General features: G+C 49.1%; 1 protein-coding gene across 3 annotated transcripts in view; it reads right to left on the reverse strand.

The window, feature by feature from the left end:
* The window catches only part of KDM5A (lysine demethylase 5A), a 62,754-nt gene that overhangs the window by 21,929 nt on the left and 23,116 nt on the right, over positions 1 to 17,709 (reverse strand). For 2 of the 3 annotated variants that reach the window (XM_064155662.1, XM_064155660.1), the window contains 10 exons: positions 14,406 to 14,525; positions 12,746 to 12,904; positions 11,183 to 11,364; positions 6,225 to 6,387; positions 5,733 to 5,852; positions 4,463 to 4,657; positions 3,185 to 3,366; positions 2,793 to 2,917; positions 2,404 to 2,554; positions 1,575 to 1,692 (listed from right to left, as the gene is read on the reverse strand). In XM_064155662.1, the coding sequence (XP_064011732.1) occupies positions 1,575 to 1,692; positions 2,404 to 2,554; positions 2,793 to 2,917; positions 3,185 to 3,366; positions 4,463 to 4,657; positions 5,733 to 5,852; positions 6,225 to 6,387; positions 11,183 to 11,364; positions 12,746 to 12,904; positions 14,406 to 14,525 (1,515 nt within the window). The remainder of the gene's footprint in view (positions 1 to 1,574; positions 1,693 to 2,403; positions 2,555 to 2,792; positions 2,918 to 3,184; positions 3,367 to 4,462; positions 4,658 to 5,732; positions 5,853 to 6,224; positions 6,388 to 11,182; positions 11,365 to 12,745; positions 12,905 to 14,405; positions 14,526 to 17,709) is intronic. The other variant, XM_064155661.1, reaches the window with a different exon arrangement.

Consider the following 17,709-nt stretch of genomic DNA (forward strand, 5'->3'; position numbering starts at 1 on the left):
CCTCAAGCTCTCCTCCTAACAGAGCTGTTCTATTCCCTTCAGCATCTCTGTGTCTCTGTGCTGGACTCTCTCAAGCAGTTCTATGTCCCTCTTGAACTGGGGGGTACCCACAACTGGACACCACATTCCAGATGTGGTCTCCCCAAGGAAGAGTAGAGGAGCAGGAGAACCTCTCCCCACCTACTAACCACAGCCCTTCTAATACATCCCAGAATGCCATTGCCTCTCCTGGCCACCAGAGCACATTGCTGGCTTATGGTTATCCTCCTATCAACTAGGACCCCAAATCCTTTTCCCCTTCACTGGATTCTAACAGGTCAGTCCCCAACCTATCCTGATCCCTGGGGTTGTTCTTTCCCAGGTGCAAGACTCTATCCTTGCCCTTGCTGAATTTCATCCAGTTTCTGTCTGCCCACCCCTTCAGCCTGTCCAGGTCTGGCTGAATGGCAGCACAGCCTCCTGGTGTGGCAGCCACTGCAACCAGTTCAGCATCACCAGCAAACTTGCTAACAGTGCACTCTGTGCCCTCAGCCAGGTCATTGATGAATATATTGAACAGAACTGGTCCCAGTACTGATCCTGTGGGACTTCACTAGGTACAGACCTCCAATTAGACTCCATTCCACTGACCACAGCTCTCTGGATTGTTTCTTTCAATCAGTTCCCAATCCACCTCACTATTTGATCATCCAGACCACACTGCCTCAGTTTAGCCAGAGGGATGCTGTGGGAGACAGTGTCAAATGTGACAAGTGCCAATGTGGTACTGTTTCCACTCTCCTGTACAGAAGCACATCAATATACCCTTCAGAAGTCTCTGTGAAAACACATAAGGGCTAGGATGGAACCAGAAATTCTACTACTTAAGCAAGCATTAATCATGCTGGCATAAAGGTTACTGCTTCAGAGAAGTAAAACTGGGCCATCTGACCAGTGATGGGGGCTAGGAACTCAGTTTATCTAGAGTGAGACTAGCATATCTGATGATGCCCACTGCAACAAGCACCTGAAGAAGTGCACACATAACCACAGGCAGTGCTCTGCTCCTTCACCTAAATGCAGCCTGCCACTGATTGCTACACAATGGCTGCCACATCCTTTTGAAAGAGTAGCAGAGCCCAGGTGGAATACTTCAGAGCATCTGAGAAAGCAACAGATACCCACACCCTAATGGCTCTACACATTCAGCTGCTGTGCACAGAAGAGATGCAGCTGCAAAAGAGTAGGAAATAAATGTACCCATTCCAACAGCACAACTTTAACAGCAGCAGGATTATCCACAGGGGTGAAGCAGAGAGACACTGAGTTAGATGTATCCAGGGTCTTCTACTTCCTTTCCTGAGGCCACAGATATGACTGCAAAGCAGCTGCATGATTTACAGTGGAAGCTACAAAGGAAACACCATCCCCCCTTCAACCCATCTCAGCCAGTGCAGGACTGATTCTTAAAGGAAAAAACCTTTTATCCTCTATACCAGGCAACTTTATCTGCTAAAAACCAACCACCCACCCAAAAGCCAACCAACCCAAAAGCAGAAAGGATGGCATGACCCAAGGAGCAGATGCAAGCTTACCTTTACTTGTCGAGCCTGGCTGATAATGCAGGGCAAGCTAAACAACTGCTGCACAAATGCTTTCAGCTCCTCCATAGTCAGCTTGGTCCGTGTCCTTCCACTGTCTTGGCTTTGTCTGCTGTGTGAATGGACATAATTACCAATATTAGAATCATAGAATCAACCAGGTTGGAAGAGACCTCCAAGATCATCCAGGCCAACCTAGCACCCAGCCCTGGCCAATCAACCAGACCATGGCACTAAGTGCCTCAGCCAGGCTTGGCTTCAACACCTCCAGGGGCAGCAACTCCACCACCTCCCTGGGCAGCCCATTCCAATGCCAATCACTCTCTCTGACAACAACTTCCTCAGAACATCCAGACCAGACCTCCCCTGGCTTGAGACTGTGCCTCCTCATTCTGTTGCTGCTTGCCTGGGAGAAAAGGCCAACCCCATCTGGCTACAGCCTCCCTGCAGGTAGTTGTAGACAGCAATGAGCTCTGCCCTGAGCCTCCTCTGCTGCAGGCTGCACACCCCCAGCTCCCTCAGCCTCTCCTCACAGGGCTGTGCTCCAGGCCCCTCACCAGCTTTGGCGCCCTCCTGTGGACACCTTCCAGTACTGCAACTTCTCTCTTGAATTGAGGAGCCCAGAACTGGACACAGCACTCAAGGTGTGGCCTGAGCAGTGCTGAGTCCAGGGGCAGAATAACTTCCCTTGCCCTACTGACCACACTGCTCCTGAGCCAGGCCAGGATGCCACTGGCTCTCTTGGCCACCCAGGCACATCTTACGGTGCAGTCAACCAACAACACAGACAATGTACAACTGTGGGAAAAATGCCTTGTCCTACCTGTGCTTCTGCTTTTTACTCAGCAGCAGCTGTGCTACTGAAGCACAGGTCTCTGCTTCTTTCACAGCATCTCTGAGCCTGCGGAACAAATCATTCTCTGGATACTTCCTGTCTTCAGCATCCTCCAACATTACTCTCAGCTCAATCACATCTGTAATAACAGCACATAAATCATTTGCATGCAAAATCAAGAGAGATTTTAGACTGCTTCCAAAGCCTTCAACCTAGCTTCCAACAGTCTGCTTCCATTTGAAACTTCTAAGGAGTTGCATTATATTATCAGACCATCTAACCTCTTATTCCCATTATCAATACAGCGTGTTAATGAAGAACACAGAACAAACACAGGCTTATCAGAGCATCCTACTATGGAATGATAGAAGTCTGACCTTTCTTGTGGTTGAGATTGGCAGACAGAGCCTCTGTAACTCTACTGACCCAAGTGTCATAAGACTGTGCTCTAACTTTCACTCCGTACAGCAAGGAAGGAAGGTCTTCTAGAGGGTAGCGGTACCTGGAGACAGAGAAGAAAAACACAGAGGAGTATTAGAAGCCATGCAAAAGTCAGCATCTTGCTTAGATTGATTTTTTTTTCCCCCAACCACAACAAAAGACAGAACATGTGTAAAACCTGCTGCCCTGGAAGCAAACAAACAAGCAAAGAGGATGAAAACACTCCTTAAGAGCGAACTGTGGCCAAATGCTGCGTTTGGTCACTGGTTTCCAGCAAGCTATTGGATACAGAAGAAAAGTGAGAGGGAGGGGTTAAAATTCTGTGTACCTTAGACACTTCTTCTGCATGGGACATGGACATAAATCAGATGGATGGTATAAGCATACCAGACGCTCAGGATTACAGGAACATGTAAGAGCTGACAAGAAGCACGTGGTTCTGCAAGCCGTGCACTGACGCTCATCGTCTGGAACCAGTTCAAACACCTCTTCTTCAGACATCAACACTCCCTAACCAAAAGAAAAAGCAGACTTGCTGAGTGTCAGAGTCTAAATCCTCTCTCTGGTTCATAGACAAAGATAAAGATTGCATCGACTCTCCCTAATCAATAAAGATAAAGATTGCTTCTGCCAACCATCTGGATTCAGATTAGGTGCTTGGCCGAAATCAGGGATGCAAATCAACAGACAATGCTTTGGAAATTCCTGGACCTCAGCCTGGCTTGAATGCCCAGGATGTGTACATCTTACATCAGCTACCCCGAAGAGAAAAGGCTTCTGTGTATTCAGGGTATGGACAGGGACAGTGCAGGGAGGGGGCAGAAGCCCTTCCCCTGCAAATGTATGAATACACAGAAGACTTCCTGGGGAGCTGCACCTGTACACTCATCTACAAACTGTATAAAAGACAGGAGCAATGCCTGCCAAAGGGCTGCACCTCCACCAGGCTACCAAGTGTGGACCTTCAGAGCTGCACCACCACCAGAAGAATCCCTGATGAACTCCACAGAAGACCACCCCTGGGCCATGCACTCACCTCTCTCTCTCTTCCCCCCCTCATCTGCAACTGATGGTAATATGATCTCAGCTCTTTTCCTTCCCTGCTTCTTCTCCTCTTCTCTGTTGTTCTTTTTATCTCTCTCCTCCACTTCTCTCTCTCTCTCCCTCCCTCTGTTTTGTCCAACTTTATCCTTTAACAAATAGTTTTGTGGTGACATATGAATGGAATAGAATCAAACAGGTTGCAAGAGACCTCCAAGCTCATCCAGTCCAACCTAGCATCCAGCCCTGTCCAATCAACCAGACCATGGCACTAAGTGCCCCATCCAGCCTTGTCTTGAACACCTCCAGGGACAGTGACTCCACCACCTCCCTGGGCAGCCCATTCCATTGGTAACCCACACCTCCATTCAGAGGCCAGAATGGTCTTGTTTGCACCTTATTTTCATGACACAGAAATCTGTAAGAACTGATCTTGCTCCTCTGGACAGAGATATTCTTCATCTCTGTTCTCCAGACCTTGACACTGAGTAACTCTAATTCAGGTGAGGGCAAGGTGAAGCAAAAGCTCTTTTGCCAGCAAACTGAGAGCTGCCTTCTTGCTCACCATCTGTACAACAGACTCTCTCAGCCGTGTTTCTTCCTCTATCATTAGAGTCATCTCCTTGCAGACCATGGCAGCCAGCCCAACGTCCAGGCACTCTGGATCTGCAGCCATCTTGAAGATCAACTCTTCATGGGAGAAGACGCAGTGACGGCCCAGCCTTCGGTAGTGACTCACACACTGGCGTCCAATGGGGAGCTACAAAACAAAAACAGCTCTCATTCTGGGAAAAACTCCCTCTGCCCTGCCTTTGACAAGGCTGGGAAAAGACCAAGACTGAGAGAGCTGCATCATGGTGCACAGAGCCAACAGTAGCTGCCCTCAGTCATAAGTTTAAGTTTTGTCCAAAGCTCTTTTTAATTCAAGTGGAATTAAGTGCCCCAGCCAGGCTTGGCTGCAACACCTCCAGGGACAGCCACTCCACCACCTCCCTGGGCAGCCCATTCCAATGCCAATCACTCTCTCTGGCAACAACTTCCTCCGAACATCCAGACTAGACCTCCCCTGGCTTAAGACTTGAGACTGTGTCCCCTTGTTCTGTCGCTGCTTGTCTGGCAGAAGAGCCCAACCCCACCTGGCTACAGCCTCCCTTCAGGTAGCTGCAGGCAGCAATGAGGTCTGCCCTGAGCCTCCTCTTCTCCAGGCTGCACACCTCCAGCTCCCTCAGCCTCTCCTCACAGGGCTGTGCTCCAGGCCCCTCACCAGCCTTGCTGCCCTTCTCTGGACACCTTCCAGTACTTCAGCTTCTCTCTTGAGGAGCCCAGAACTGGACACAACACTCACGGTGTGGCCTGACCAGTGCTTAGTACAGGGGCAGAATAACCTGCCCTGAGCCTCCTCTTCTCCAGACTAAACTATCCCAACTCCCTCAGCCTCTTGTCATAGGGCTTGTGTTCCAGGCCTCCCACCAGCTTTGTCTCCAGAGGTCCTTTCCAACCCCTAACACATCCTGGGATCGTGTGAATCTACATCAAACTCAGAAAGAGGCACCACAGAAAGAGTAGCTAAAGGTAATGACAGATGTCACTTTCTTGCTAGATCAACACTTGAAAAGGAAGATCTAAAGCCAAAGCCTCAGGTTGAAGCAGCTGAAAATTATGGCCTCATCAAAATTATTTAATGGAACAGAAAATCACATCAGTCTTAAACTGTGCTGCCAGGAACTGCAAACATAAAACACACTTTGTAACAAGAGCATTCTCCAGACGGTTAAGTTACTAAGACACTCTGTAAGGTGACCTAGCAGACATAGCAAACAGAGCAACGAACTGACCCAGTCAGCAGTGCAGAAGTTGACAGCTTCAGCAAAGTTGTACCCCTGGTTAAACCCAGAGTGGTAGGCACGAGGGAAGGTCACCACGAACTCGCCAGCACACTGATTGGTCCTGTAAACCTAATACAAGCACGGTGGGGAAAAACAAAAACAAGAAACTTGCAACAGAGTTCAAGATACTCACAAGATGCTTGAACACCATTTTCTCTAGGTAGAGAATACCCCAGGCAACATAGCTACCCCCAGAGTGGTAAGGATTGGTTCTAAGTGAAGCCTGTGTATAGTCTTAGGCCAAAGAGCTGAATATATAAGCTAGCAGTTTAGTTTGAGCCTAGCTGGGGTATTCCAGGGAGAAAAATTAGATGATAGGCTGCTGCACTCACAGGCTGTATCTCCCTCTCCAGATATAATTCTGGGTTGTTTTCTTCTCCAGTTCATTGGAGACCTTCATTTCTGTTGGCTCTCTTTAAAAAAACCACACAACATACTCACTGGGACACCATGCTCCATCAGCACGTTGGGGTTCATGATAGTGACCAGCTGATGCAGGAGGTCAGGCTGGGATTCAAACAGCTCAGGAGCCAGTTCCTTCATCACGTCCTCCAGCTGCTCTGCGGCGTGGGAGGGCACACCGTACCACGTCTTCGGCTCGCCCCTGGCAACGCACCACACAGGGCACAGTTAGGGCACTGCAGCCTGGGGCAGCTGCACCAGACCAGCTCAGGGCACAAGAGTCCAGCTGGGAACCTAACACTACCAGTGGCCATTAAGAGCTCCACGTCTACACATTTTCTGAACACTTCCAGGGATGGGGACTCCACCACCTCGCTGGGCCCCCCAGGGATGGGGACTCCACCACCTCGCTGGGCCCCCCAGGGATGGGGACTCCACCACCTCGCTGGGCCCCCCAGGGATGGGGACTCCACCACCTCGCTGGGCCCCCCAGGGATGGGGACTCCACCACCTCGCTGGGCCCCCCAGGGATGGGGACTCCACCACCTCGCTGGGCCCCCCAGGGATGGGGACTCCACCACCTCGCTGGGCAGCTTGTTCCAATGCCTGACCACACCCTTCAGTAAAGAATTTTCCCCTACTATCCAATCTAAACCTCCCCAGGCACAACTTGAGGCCATTTGCTCCGATTTGATCATTTGATACCAGGGAGAGGAGAGCAGCCTCCACCTCACTGCAGCCTCCTTTCAGGTAGTTGTAGACTGTAGACTTCTCCAGACTGAACAACCCCAGCTCCCTCAGCCACAAGACTTGCTCTCCAGGCCCTTCCTCAGCCTCCTTGCCTTTCTCTAGATGTACTCCAGCAACACAGTGTCCAAAAGCAACACACACCACTTAAAGGAAACTAACAGCACTACTCATCTGCAAAATACACCTCAAAAACTAGCACCACATAGAATCACAGAATCAGTCAGGGTTGGAAGGGACCACAAGGATCATCTAGTTCCAACCCCCCTGACATGAGCAGGGACACCTCACCCTAGATCAGGCTGGCCAGAGCCCCATCCAGCCTGGCTTTGAACACCCAGTCCACAAAAGTTGATTATACAGACCCAAAAAAAGTCTTTCAGCAACAACTGTCATCTTCAGGGTCTGTAATTCTCATCTGAAAAATCAATTCTGCTCCATCACCATTCTCCACGTACCTGAAGGCTGATCTGCCATGACAAGCCTAATGTGGAAGACAATTTTCATCTACCATGCTCTACAGGGGTAAAATGGGCAACCATTTTCCTTTAGGAAGAACAAACTAAATTTAACAAAGAAAAGCTTGGCTGTCACAGCTAATGCTGTGGCACTCCACTCTGGCCTGGAGTAGCTGTATACCTGAATCCCATGGAACAGCAGCTAAGAGAAGTGGGAAGAATACCAGAGAGTGCAGTGGAACATGTAATCCTTCTGACACACAATCACAGGCTGCTGGGGGGTGCAAGTGACCTTGAAAGATCATCCAGTCGAGCCCCCCCTGCCAGAGCAAATCACACAGGAACACACTGAGGTGGGTGTTGAGTATCTCCAGAGGAGGAGACTCCACAACCCACCCTGGGCAGCCTGTTCCAGTGTTCTGTCATCCCCACACCGAAAGCATTTTCCTCATGATTCCATGGAACTTCCTAAGCCTCAACTTTGACCATTGCCTCTTGTCCTGTCATTGGGCATCCCTCAGCTGAGCCTGGCTCCAGCCTCCTGGCACTCAGCCTTTACATACTGATAAACATGAATGAGGTCAACTCTCAGCCTCCTCCTCTCCAAGCTCCAAGCCCCAGCTCCCTCAGGCTCTCCTCATAAGGAAGATGTTCCTTTCCCTTCATCATTTTTGTGGCTTTGCACTGGACTCTTTCAATCAGTTCTGAGGTCCTTCTTGAACTGAAAGGCCCAGAACTGGACACAATACTCCAGATGGGGCCTCACCAGGGCAGGGTAGAGGAGCAGAAGAACCTCTCTCAACCTACTAACCACAGCACTTCTAGTACACCCCAGAATGGCATTGGCCCAACTGGCTGCCAGAGCACATTGATGGCTCACAGGCATCCTTCCACCAACTAGGACCCCTAAGTGCTTTTCCCCTTCACTGCCTTCCAACAGGTCAATCCCCAACTTATCCTGATCCCTGGGGTTGTTCTTTCCCAGGTGCCAGACTCTACACTTGCCCCTGTTGAATTTCATTCCACTTCTCCCTGCCTGCCCCTCCACAGTCTGTCCAGGTCTGGCTGAATGGCAGCACAGCCTCCTGGTGTGGCAGCCACTGCAACCAGTTCTGTTGCCCCTATTGAATTGCATTCCATTTCTCAATTTACTGAAAGCCAGTGCTCCACTCAACTCTTCACATAAAAAGCTAAAGGCGTGAACTGTTGAAGCTGGAGAGGGGAAAAAACAAAGTTAAAGAGAAAATGACTTGTGAACATATTATTCCAGTCTTTAAGTCCTTCTGAGGAGACCATATTGTGGCCTTTCACTAGTTGAAGGGGCATGCAACAAAGCTGGGGAGGGACTTTTTAGGGTGTCAGGTCGTGATAGGCCCAAGAGGAGTGGAGCAAAACCAGAAATGAGTGGATTTAGATTGGATGTGAAGTTCTTCACCATGAGGGTGGTGAGACACTGGAACAGGTTGCCCAGGGAGGTAGTGGAAGCCTCATCCCTGGGAGTTTTTAAAGCCAGGCTGGATGTGGCTCTGGGCAACCTGATGTAGTGTGAGGTGTCCCTGCCCATGGCAGGGTGGTTAGAAATAGATGATGCTTGAGGTCCCTTCCAACCCTTTTCATTCTGTGCTTGTGTGAAAATAAACTGTAATTCTGCAGTACCCAGAGTGCTGGGGTTTGGGCTTCACATTTATTTCTCTAGTGAACTACAAGCAGAAGTCTGCTGGAATATCTGAAAGAGTTTATATAGCAACACTTAATGGGATCATTAATCTTGTCACCAACCTGGCCAAACATTGGAGAAGGCACAATGCAGCATGCTCTGTGGCTCCTAAAGGGCTTCAGTGACATCTGCTGGCAGGACACGGTTAACAAACCCCAGCGAATAGCTACTGCTGCCCTGCATCTGGGCTGCTGCAAGTCGCCAGCTGGCACAAGCTCCTCAGCATCCTGATCTAGTACATAGCATGCCGAGGGCATTCACAAAACTAGAATCAGAGCATGTCTGGGTTGGAAGGGACCCCCAAAGGCCATCTAGTCCAGCCCCTCCTGCAGTCAGCAGGGGCATCCTCAACTACATCATGTTGCCCAGTGCCCTGTTGAGCCTCACTCTGAATATCGCCAGAGCTGGGGCCCCAACCACCTCCCTGGGCAACTCGTTCCAGTGTATCACTACCCTCATGGTAAAGAGCACCCAACCTAAATCTGCTCTTTGAAACCACTGCCTCTCATCCTATCACCACAAGCCTTTGTAATCAGTCATTCTCCATCCTCCTTGCAGGCTCCCTTCAGGTACTGGAAGGCTGCTATGAGGTCTTTCCAGAGCCTTCTTGTCTCCAGGCTGAACAACCCCAGCTCCCTCAGCCTGTCATGATCATCAGAAGTGGCAGCTCACATCCTGACCATAGGTAATTACACAGGACCAGGATGTGATCCCTTCCAGCCTCTCAAGTTCTGTGAATCTCTGAAAGCAGAAACTGTAAATTTTGGAGAGTAACCTAAGTTTCCCTGGCAGGTGAGGTCTTAAATCACAGAATCATCACAGAATTACACAGGATCAGGATCACATCCTGACCATAGGAAATTAATTCCCCTCCTGAGCTTGTGGATCAAACACAATTCTCCAGGAGTGTTAATCACAATCTAAAGGTTATCAGCTCACCCTTAACAGATTGTCCTGGTTCGAGGCTGGGTGCCTCTAAGAACCACAAAGTTGAGGGCCTCCAGAAGCTAGATAGATCCAGAAAGTGGACTAGAAAGTGTAACTCTTTGTGCTTTCATTCCCCTAAGTTCTGGATCCAGGCTGGACTGGATGATCCTGGAGGTCTTTTCCAGCCCAGCTGAATCTCTGATTCTATGATTCTATGCATCCCTATAAAACTGGCTGCAGAATCAGTTTCCTCCCAGGTGCAAGACTCTACCCTTCCCCTTGTTGAATTTCATTCCATTTCTCCTTGCCCACCCCTCCAGCCTGTCCAGGTCTGGCTGAATGGCAGCACAGCCTTCTGGTGTGGCAGCCAATCCTCTCAGTTTGGTGTCACCAGCAAACTTGCTGACAGTGCACTCTGTGCCCTCAGCCAGGTCACTGATGAATATATTGACCAGACCTGGTCCCAGTACTGACCCTGTGGGACTCCACCAGCTACAGGCCTCCAACCAGACTCAGCCCCATTGACTGTCAGGTCGGATCACAGAATCAACCAGGTTGGAAGAGACCTTCAAGCTCAGCCAGTCCAACCTAGCACCCAGCCCTAGCCAGCCAACTAGACCATGGCACTAAGTGCCTCATCCAGGCTTTTCTGATGCCTGTAAGACAACAGGCAGCAGCCTGCATTTCCAGCGTGGGGCATCACCTATCTTAAATCATCAAGCAGTGAATGCTACCTTTGATCCAAAGTGTTCTTAGAGAGGATGTGAGCCTGTAAAGCAGGATTTTACAGTGCCACTGGATTTGGGGCAAAACAAGAATATTTAATGGGTGAAAAGTACCCAAGTGCATCAAACAGTATCTGGAGATGCTTTTAACCTGCCTCAGCTGAGAAAATGGAACATTCATCACTGGACATATTCAAGGTGAGGCTGGACAGGGCTCTGGGCAACCTGATCTAGTTGAGGACGCCCCTGCTCAGGAGGTTGGACTGAATGACCTTTGGAGGTCTCTTCTAATCTAAACCATCCTATGATTTAGCTGCTTAGTGAAAAATCTCATCAGTGTGAAGAGGCAATTTCAAGTACAAACAAACATACTAACAACAAACAGAACAGGTTCAAGGTAGACTGACAAAGAGGAGCCCATACCAGTGAAGGTAGTTGATGGAATAGCTCCAATGATCTTCAATGTGCCAGCAAAATGAGGAGAAGCACATCCCAACGTACAGCCAAGGCACCTTCATGCCAGAGATGTCTGCATTGATGTGAGCAAGCACTGATTGTTCTAGAATTGGCATGTTGTTCAAGTTCCAACCAGAAAGTGCATAGTCCTGCCAAAAAAACAACAAAGAGAATTCTGACAGATCAGAGGGATGCAAGGACACCAGCTCCAGAAAAACAATGTACAAAGGAAGAGATGAGCCTGTCCATTTCTATTCTTCCTCTGCACTCAGCACTGCTCAGGCCACATCTTGAGTGCTGTGTCCAGTTCAGGGCTCCTCAATTCAAGAGAGATGTTGAGGTGTTTGAATGTGTCCAGAGAAGGGCAGCAAGGCTGGTGAGGGGCCTGGAGCACAGCCCTGTGAGGAGAGGCTGAGGGAGCTGGGGGGGTGCAGCCTGCAGAAGAGGAGGCTCAGGGCAGACCTCATTGCTGTCTGCAACTACCTGAAGGGAGGCTGTAGCCAGGTGGGGTTGGGCTCTGCTGCCAGGCAAGCAGCAACAGAACAAGGGGACACAATGTGAAGTTGTGCCAGGGGAGGTCTATGCTGGATGTTAGGAGGAAGTTGTTGTCAGAGAGAGTGATTGGCATTGGAATGGGCTGCCCAGGGAGATGGTGGAGTCACTGTCCCTGAAGATGTTCAAGAAAAGCCTGCACCTCAACATTTCTCTTGAATTCAGGAGCCCAGAACTGGACACAGCACTCAAGGTGTGGCCTGAGCAGTGCTGAGCACAGGGGCACAACAACCTCCCTTGTCCTGCTGGCCACACTGCTCCTGAGCCAGGCCAAGATGCCATTGGCTCTCCTGCCCACCTGGGCACACTGCTGCCTCATCTTCAGCTACTCTCTACCAGCACCTCTACCTTCTCTGCTTGGCTGCTCTCAGCCACTCTGTCCCCAGCCTGTAGTGCTGCTTGGGGTTATTGTGGCCAAAGTATAGGACCCTGCACTCGGCCTTGTTCAATCTCAACCCACTGGCTTCTGTCCACCCATCCAGCCTGTGCAGGTCCCTCTGCAGGGCTCTCCTACCCTCCAACAGCTCCACACCTGCTCCTAGCTTGGTGTCATCTGCAAACTTACTGATGCTGGACTCAATCCCCTGCTCCAGATCATCAACTATCAACCTCCCTGGCAGGTTAGAACTGTTTCTTCAGCTAACTGTAAAAGAAGGGTTTGGAATATTGAGGAGAAAAAAAAGCAATCTCAAGTGTCCCTATACTTAGACACACTAGCACATCTTTGCCTGCTAAGATTCAGGGATACAAAGCAGGTGTCACTCCAGTAATGAAAGGCAGCTTAGCCATCAGTAATCAGATCTGCAGAAGAAGCTAAAGTATCAGCTGAATGCCCTGCCCACATGGAGCTAAGTGCATGCAAAAGCCCTATGCAGTTTCTTGGTGAAAGAGATCCACCTCCATTTCTGACCTAAATTCTTAATGTGAAATCTCATGCAGAGCAAAGAATGGGGTCAGTTTCCATCTCCTGTTTCTCACCTCCTCCTCTGGCATCAGCTTTCGTCGACCATCCTTCACCGGGAAGCCGCTTCCAAAGTCCTTGGAGGAGATGTCAGCTCCGTATTCCACAATCACATCTTCCTCTATGCTGCTCACCAAGCGCCAGAACTCCTTCTCTACGAGCTCAGTGGGAACCATCTGAAAGTGGAAAGGATGCTAGGAGTATGTGCAGAGACAACACAGAAGTCATCACTTAAAGAACAAAGCCTTACTAATCCCCTGTGAATTTTCCAGCCCCAAGGCCACTTCCTCTGTCTCCTCAATCTCGCCAATGCCACAGAGTCTGATCTGTATTCCCTAATCGTAGCTGCACTGTAACAGAAACAGGATGGCATGGAATGAACCAAAAGCAAGATGAGGTTACCAGAAGTACAGCTAAAAAGAAGGGGAGGAGGAGTCAGCCAGCAGCAGACAAGTAGGATGAACAGCATGTAGATTCCAAACTATTTCACAGAACAGCAACCAGAACTTCTGAGTAAGGAAATGCACATCAAGAACTGAGTTCAAGATTGCAGGCTTCACACAGCTCACTACAACTCTAGACACATTCACTTAAGAAGCTTATTTGTAAGATAAGCTTTATTCCTTGCTTTGCTCAGTACCTGGAACACAAACCCTATGAGGAGAGGCTGAGGGAGCTGTGGGTGTGCAGCCTGCAGAAGAGAAGGCTCAGGGCAGAGCTCATTGCTGGCTACAACTACCTGAAGGGAGGCTGTAGCCAGGTGGGGTTGGTCTCTTCTCCCAGGCAACCAGCAGTAGAACAAGGGGACACAGTGTCAAGCTGTGCTGGGGCAGGGCTAGGCTGGATGTTAGGAGGAAGTTGTTGGCAGAAAGAGTGATTGGCATTGGAATGGGCTGCCCGGGGAGGTGGTGGAATCCCTGTCCCTGGAAGTGTTCAAGAAAAGACTGGATGAGGCATTTAATGCCATGGTCTAGATGACTGGCTAGGGCTGGGTACTAGGTTGGACTGGATGAGCTTGGAGGTCTCTTCCAACCTGGTTGATTCTATGATACCCAAAACCTGAATCACAAATTGGAGTACTTAAGGGTAGAAGCTTTAGCAAAAATACCCAAAAACGACTAAAGAACCCTGAGATAGGAGTTTGGTGCTGCCTGCAGTCAACAGGACAGTGGAACTGTGCCAAAGCAGAAACACTAACTTTAAAAACGCTGCTGAGATGGGTAGCACACACACACACAAAACACCCCAAACAACAACCAAGCACCATCACCCATGCACCATGTCTGATAAGACAGATTCAGTCTATTGATTTTTCTACAAGAAAAGGGAAGAAAACAATGATTTATCCTCTGAACAGACTAAACAAAGGCAAATGGCACAGCAAGGGCCAAGCAAGAACAAGATACTCAGTTTGATTAAACAAAAAGAGCAAGAACTCAGAGTACAACAAATATGGTACACCCTATCAAGTAATAAAGCTGTCAATCCATCAGAGGAAAAGGGGGAAATGAAGTTGAAGTGAGGCCAGGTGTCTGAAAGCTAAACAATAGTTGCATGTTTGAAACCTATGGTACCTCTTTAAAACAAAGCTAAAATGCTTCAGTAAAAACCCAGGATTAGCTGAAACCTCCTCTGTTTTTTCCCCTACAAGGAATCACAACAGAAGTTGAAACTCACATGGACTGGCATGTTGAAATAGTCAGACTTGAAGTTATCAGCCATTTCACCAAAGCTCTGCAGAGTGTATTCCCTGACAGCTTGTTCAAATCCAAAGGCCTCTCGGGGTTTGTTGCACTCCTAGGAGAGAGAACACAAAAATACTCTTCCCAGCAGCAGATGATGACTGTTACACTTTTAGCAAACCCCCACCCAGTGTCCTCACCAAGGACAGTAAGTTTTGGGTGCTTTTCCAGCTGAGGAAGTCCTGCCACAACGGAAAGAGAACAGAATTCATTGCACAGAAGCTAATCTAAGGTCGCAAACCCAAACGCTGCACACTTCTGCTTTCCTGCTCAAAGCTAAGTTTCATCATCTACCACTGCCAGTCACAGAGCACAAAGGTGCACAAGATGTTCAGCCAGCCACAGGGCATGCTGCATTCAAACTGCTGCTGAACAACTTAGCAAGTCAGTAAATTACCCACAGATTTGGTGCTGAGAAAGAGGGAGAAGGAAACTCAAACATGCAGTGCAGCTAGCAGCAGACATGACCCTCCCAACAGAACACCTCCCAGGCTCACACTCTTCTATCCCCACTCAACCTAAAAGTCAAAACTCACTAGTTCACATTTCAGCTATTCTCCCACCCCCTTCACCAGTGTCCTTTTCTGCTCTTTTGCATCTGACCAATGTTTACATATATCAGACTTAGTTCTGTCTTGTGTTCAAATAGCTGATGGTCAGCTGGTCAGTCAGAAACAAACAGGACTGCAGCTCCAGCTCCAGAGCCCTCAATACAGCAAAGACATGGACCTGATGGAGCAGGTCCCAAAGAGGGTCACAAAAGTGATCAGGGGGTTGAGGCAGATCTGCTACAAGGACAGGCTGAAGGAGCTGAGGGTGTTCAGCTTGAAGAAGAGAAGGCTCCAGGGAGACCTAATAGCAACCTTCTAGTACCTGAAGGGAGCTACAAGAAGGCTGCAAGGAGATTGTTTGCAAAGGCCTGCAGGGACAGGACAAGGGCAATGGCTCAGACTAGAGCAGAGCAAATTTAGACTGGAAGTTAGGAACAAGCTCTTTGCCATGAGGGTAGTGGAACACTGGAACAGGTTGCCCAGGGAGGTGGTTGTGGCCCCATCCCTGGTAATAGTCAAGGTGAGGCTGGACAGGGCTGTGGGCAACCTGATCTAGTTGAGGATGCCCCTGCTGAGTGCAGACTGGGTTGGACTGGATGAGCTTTGGACATCCCCTCCAACTCAGACCATTCTATGACTGGAAAGGATTTCGAGGGATCAGTAGTTTCTTTCCCTTCAAGAGGAACTATCCTTTGACTATGCCCATTGGTTATCAAAGCAGTTCTTAGCTGGAGCCTGCAACCAGAGGTTCTACATCTGCAAAACACTGCCAAACAACAGTGACCTGAATACATGTAAAGAGCCCTTTACCTTATGCCTCTTAAGAGCAGGAGGCTGGAACAGAAGCTAACAGCACATGAAGCTTCCATGCACAACTAACATTTCAAGTGAAAAATGAAGCACAAAGCAAGCATTTCTTTCTGCTGGCATTTGTTTACTGCCCATTATATAACACAGCTACATTTTTTCCACTCTTACCCTTACTTTCAAAGTATTTTCAGAAGTTTTCAAGTACCTCCTGCATTACCTCCTAGTAACAACTTACTTGGCCCCCTAACTTCCCTGGGTTTGTCCCTGCATGCATATTTTTTTGCCTTGGGCATAGCAACATACCCCTGTTTTCCCCAGCAGCAGTAATGAAGGCTCTGCTGTCATTCAGGCTGGAGAGTTGGGGGAGAGGAAGTTTAATGAAATGCAGTAAGGGCAAGTGTAGAGTCTTGCATCTGGAAAGAACAACTCCATGGACAGCACAGCTTGGGGACTGACCTGCTGGAGAGCAGCAAAGGAGAACTGGACCTGGGGGTCCTGGTGGACAACAGGTTGACCATGAGTCAGCAATGTGGTCTTGGGGCCAAGATGGCCAATGGCATCCTGGGCTGGATTAGGAGTGGTGCAGCTAGCAGGTCAAGAGTGCATCTCCTCTCTCTCTACTCTGTCCTGGTGAGGCCACATCCCAAATACCGTGTCCAGTTCTGGACCCCAAAGTTCAAGAAGGACCTCAGGGAACTGCTTGAAAGAGTCCAGCAGGGAGCCACAAAGGTCATTAAAGGAGAGAAGGCTGAGGGAGCTGAGTCTCTTTGGCTCAGAGGAACCTGAGGGGTGACCTCATTCATGTTTATCAGTATGTAAAGTGTGTCAGGAGGCTGGAGTCAGGCTTTGCTGGGTGACGTCCAATGACAGGACAATGGTGCAAGCCATAATGCATATACAAATACAATATACAATAATATACATCATCTACCATCTGGTGCCCTCTCATCCTCACTGCAAGTGTGTCAGGGCACCAGAAGAGGCTGTGCAATCTCCTTCTTTGGAGACATTCAAAACCCACCTGGATGTGGTCCTGTGTAACCTGCTCTAGGTGGGTCTTGCTCTGGCAGAGAGGTTGGACAGGATAAGTTTTTGAAGTCTCTTCCAAACCTTAACATTCTGTGTGATTCTATGTGAAATTTCTTCTCAACTTCCACATTCTAAAGCCCCTGCAGTCACTCTGATTACTACCACAGCCTCTAAACTGCCCTCACATTGCATAGTTGTAGCTTGCTAACACTTCTTTGCTGCTCTCTTTTAAGGGAACAAGAAACAAGCAGCTTAACCCACCCTGTAAGCAGCAGCCTAAAGGGTCAGTTGGTTTTGCCTTGCCTGTAACTACCAATTTCCACCTCTCCCAACAGCACTTCTCAGAGCTCATCTGACAATCTAATCCCTCTTGGTGGAGGGTGAGAGCAGCAAGATGATCCATCTCATTTTGTGGCCACACACCAGAGAGAAAACAGCAGAAACCCACAGGCAGGAAGAGCGTGGGGGATGTGGAGGGAAAGGGGCATGCACACATGTGTGGCTTTGGCAGAAAACATGGTTTGAAGAAATTAAAGCCAGGTCCAGATTTAAAAACTGCAAGCTTTTTCCCTCTGAATCCTGCATCTATCAACTTTCTGAGCTTACAAATTTTGTTTTCTTAAGACAAAAAGCAAGCCAATCAAATGACAGTTGGTGCCTCCAGCATGCTGATCAGTCACAGGATGTTAGGGGTTGAAAGGGACCCAAAGAGATAATCAGGTCCAACCTCCCTGCCCGCTACAATCTAGCTCAGGTCACACACAAACACATCCAGACAGGCCTTGAAAGGCTCCAGAGGAGACTCCACAACCTCTCTGGAGAGCCTGTTCCAATGCTCTGGGACCCTCA

Source organism: Pogoniulus pusillus, chromosome 15, assembly GCF_015220805.1.
Source record: "Pogoniulus pusillus isolate bPogPus1 chromosome 15, bPogPus1.pri, whole genome shotgun sequence".
NCBI lineage: Eukaryota > Metazoa > Chordata > Aves > Piciformes > Lybiidae > Pogoniulus > Pogoniulus pusillus.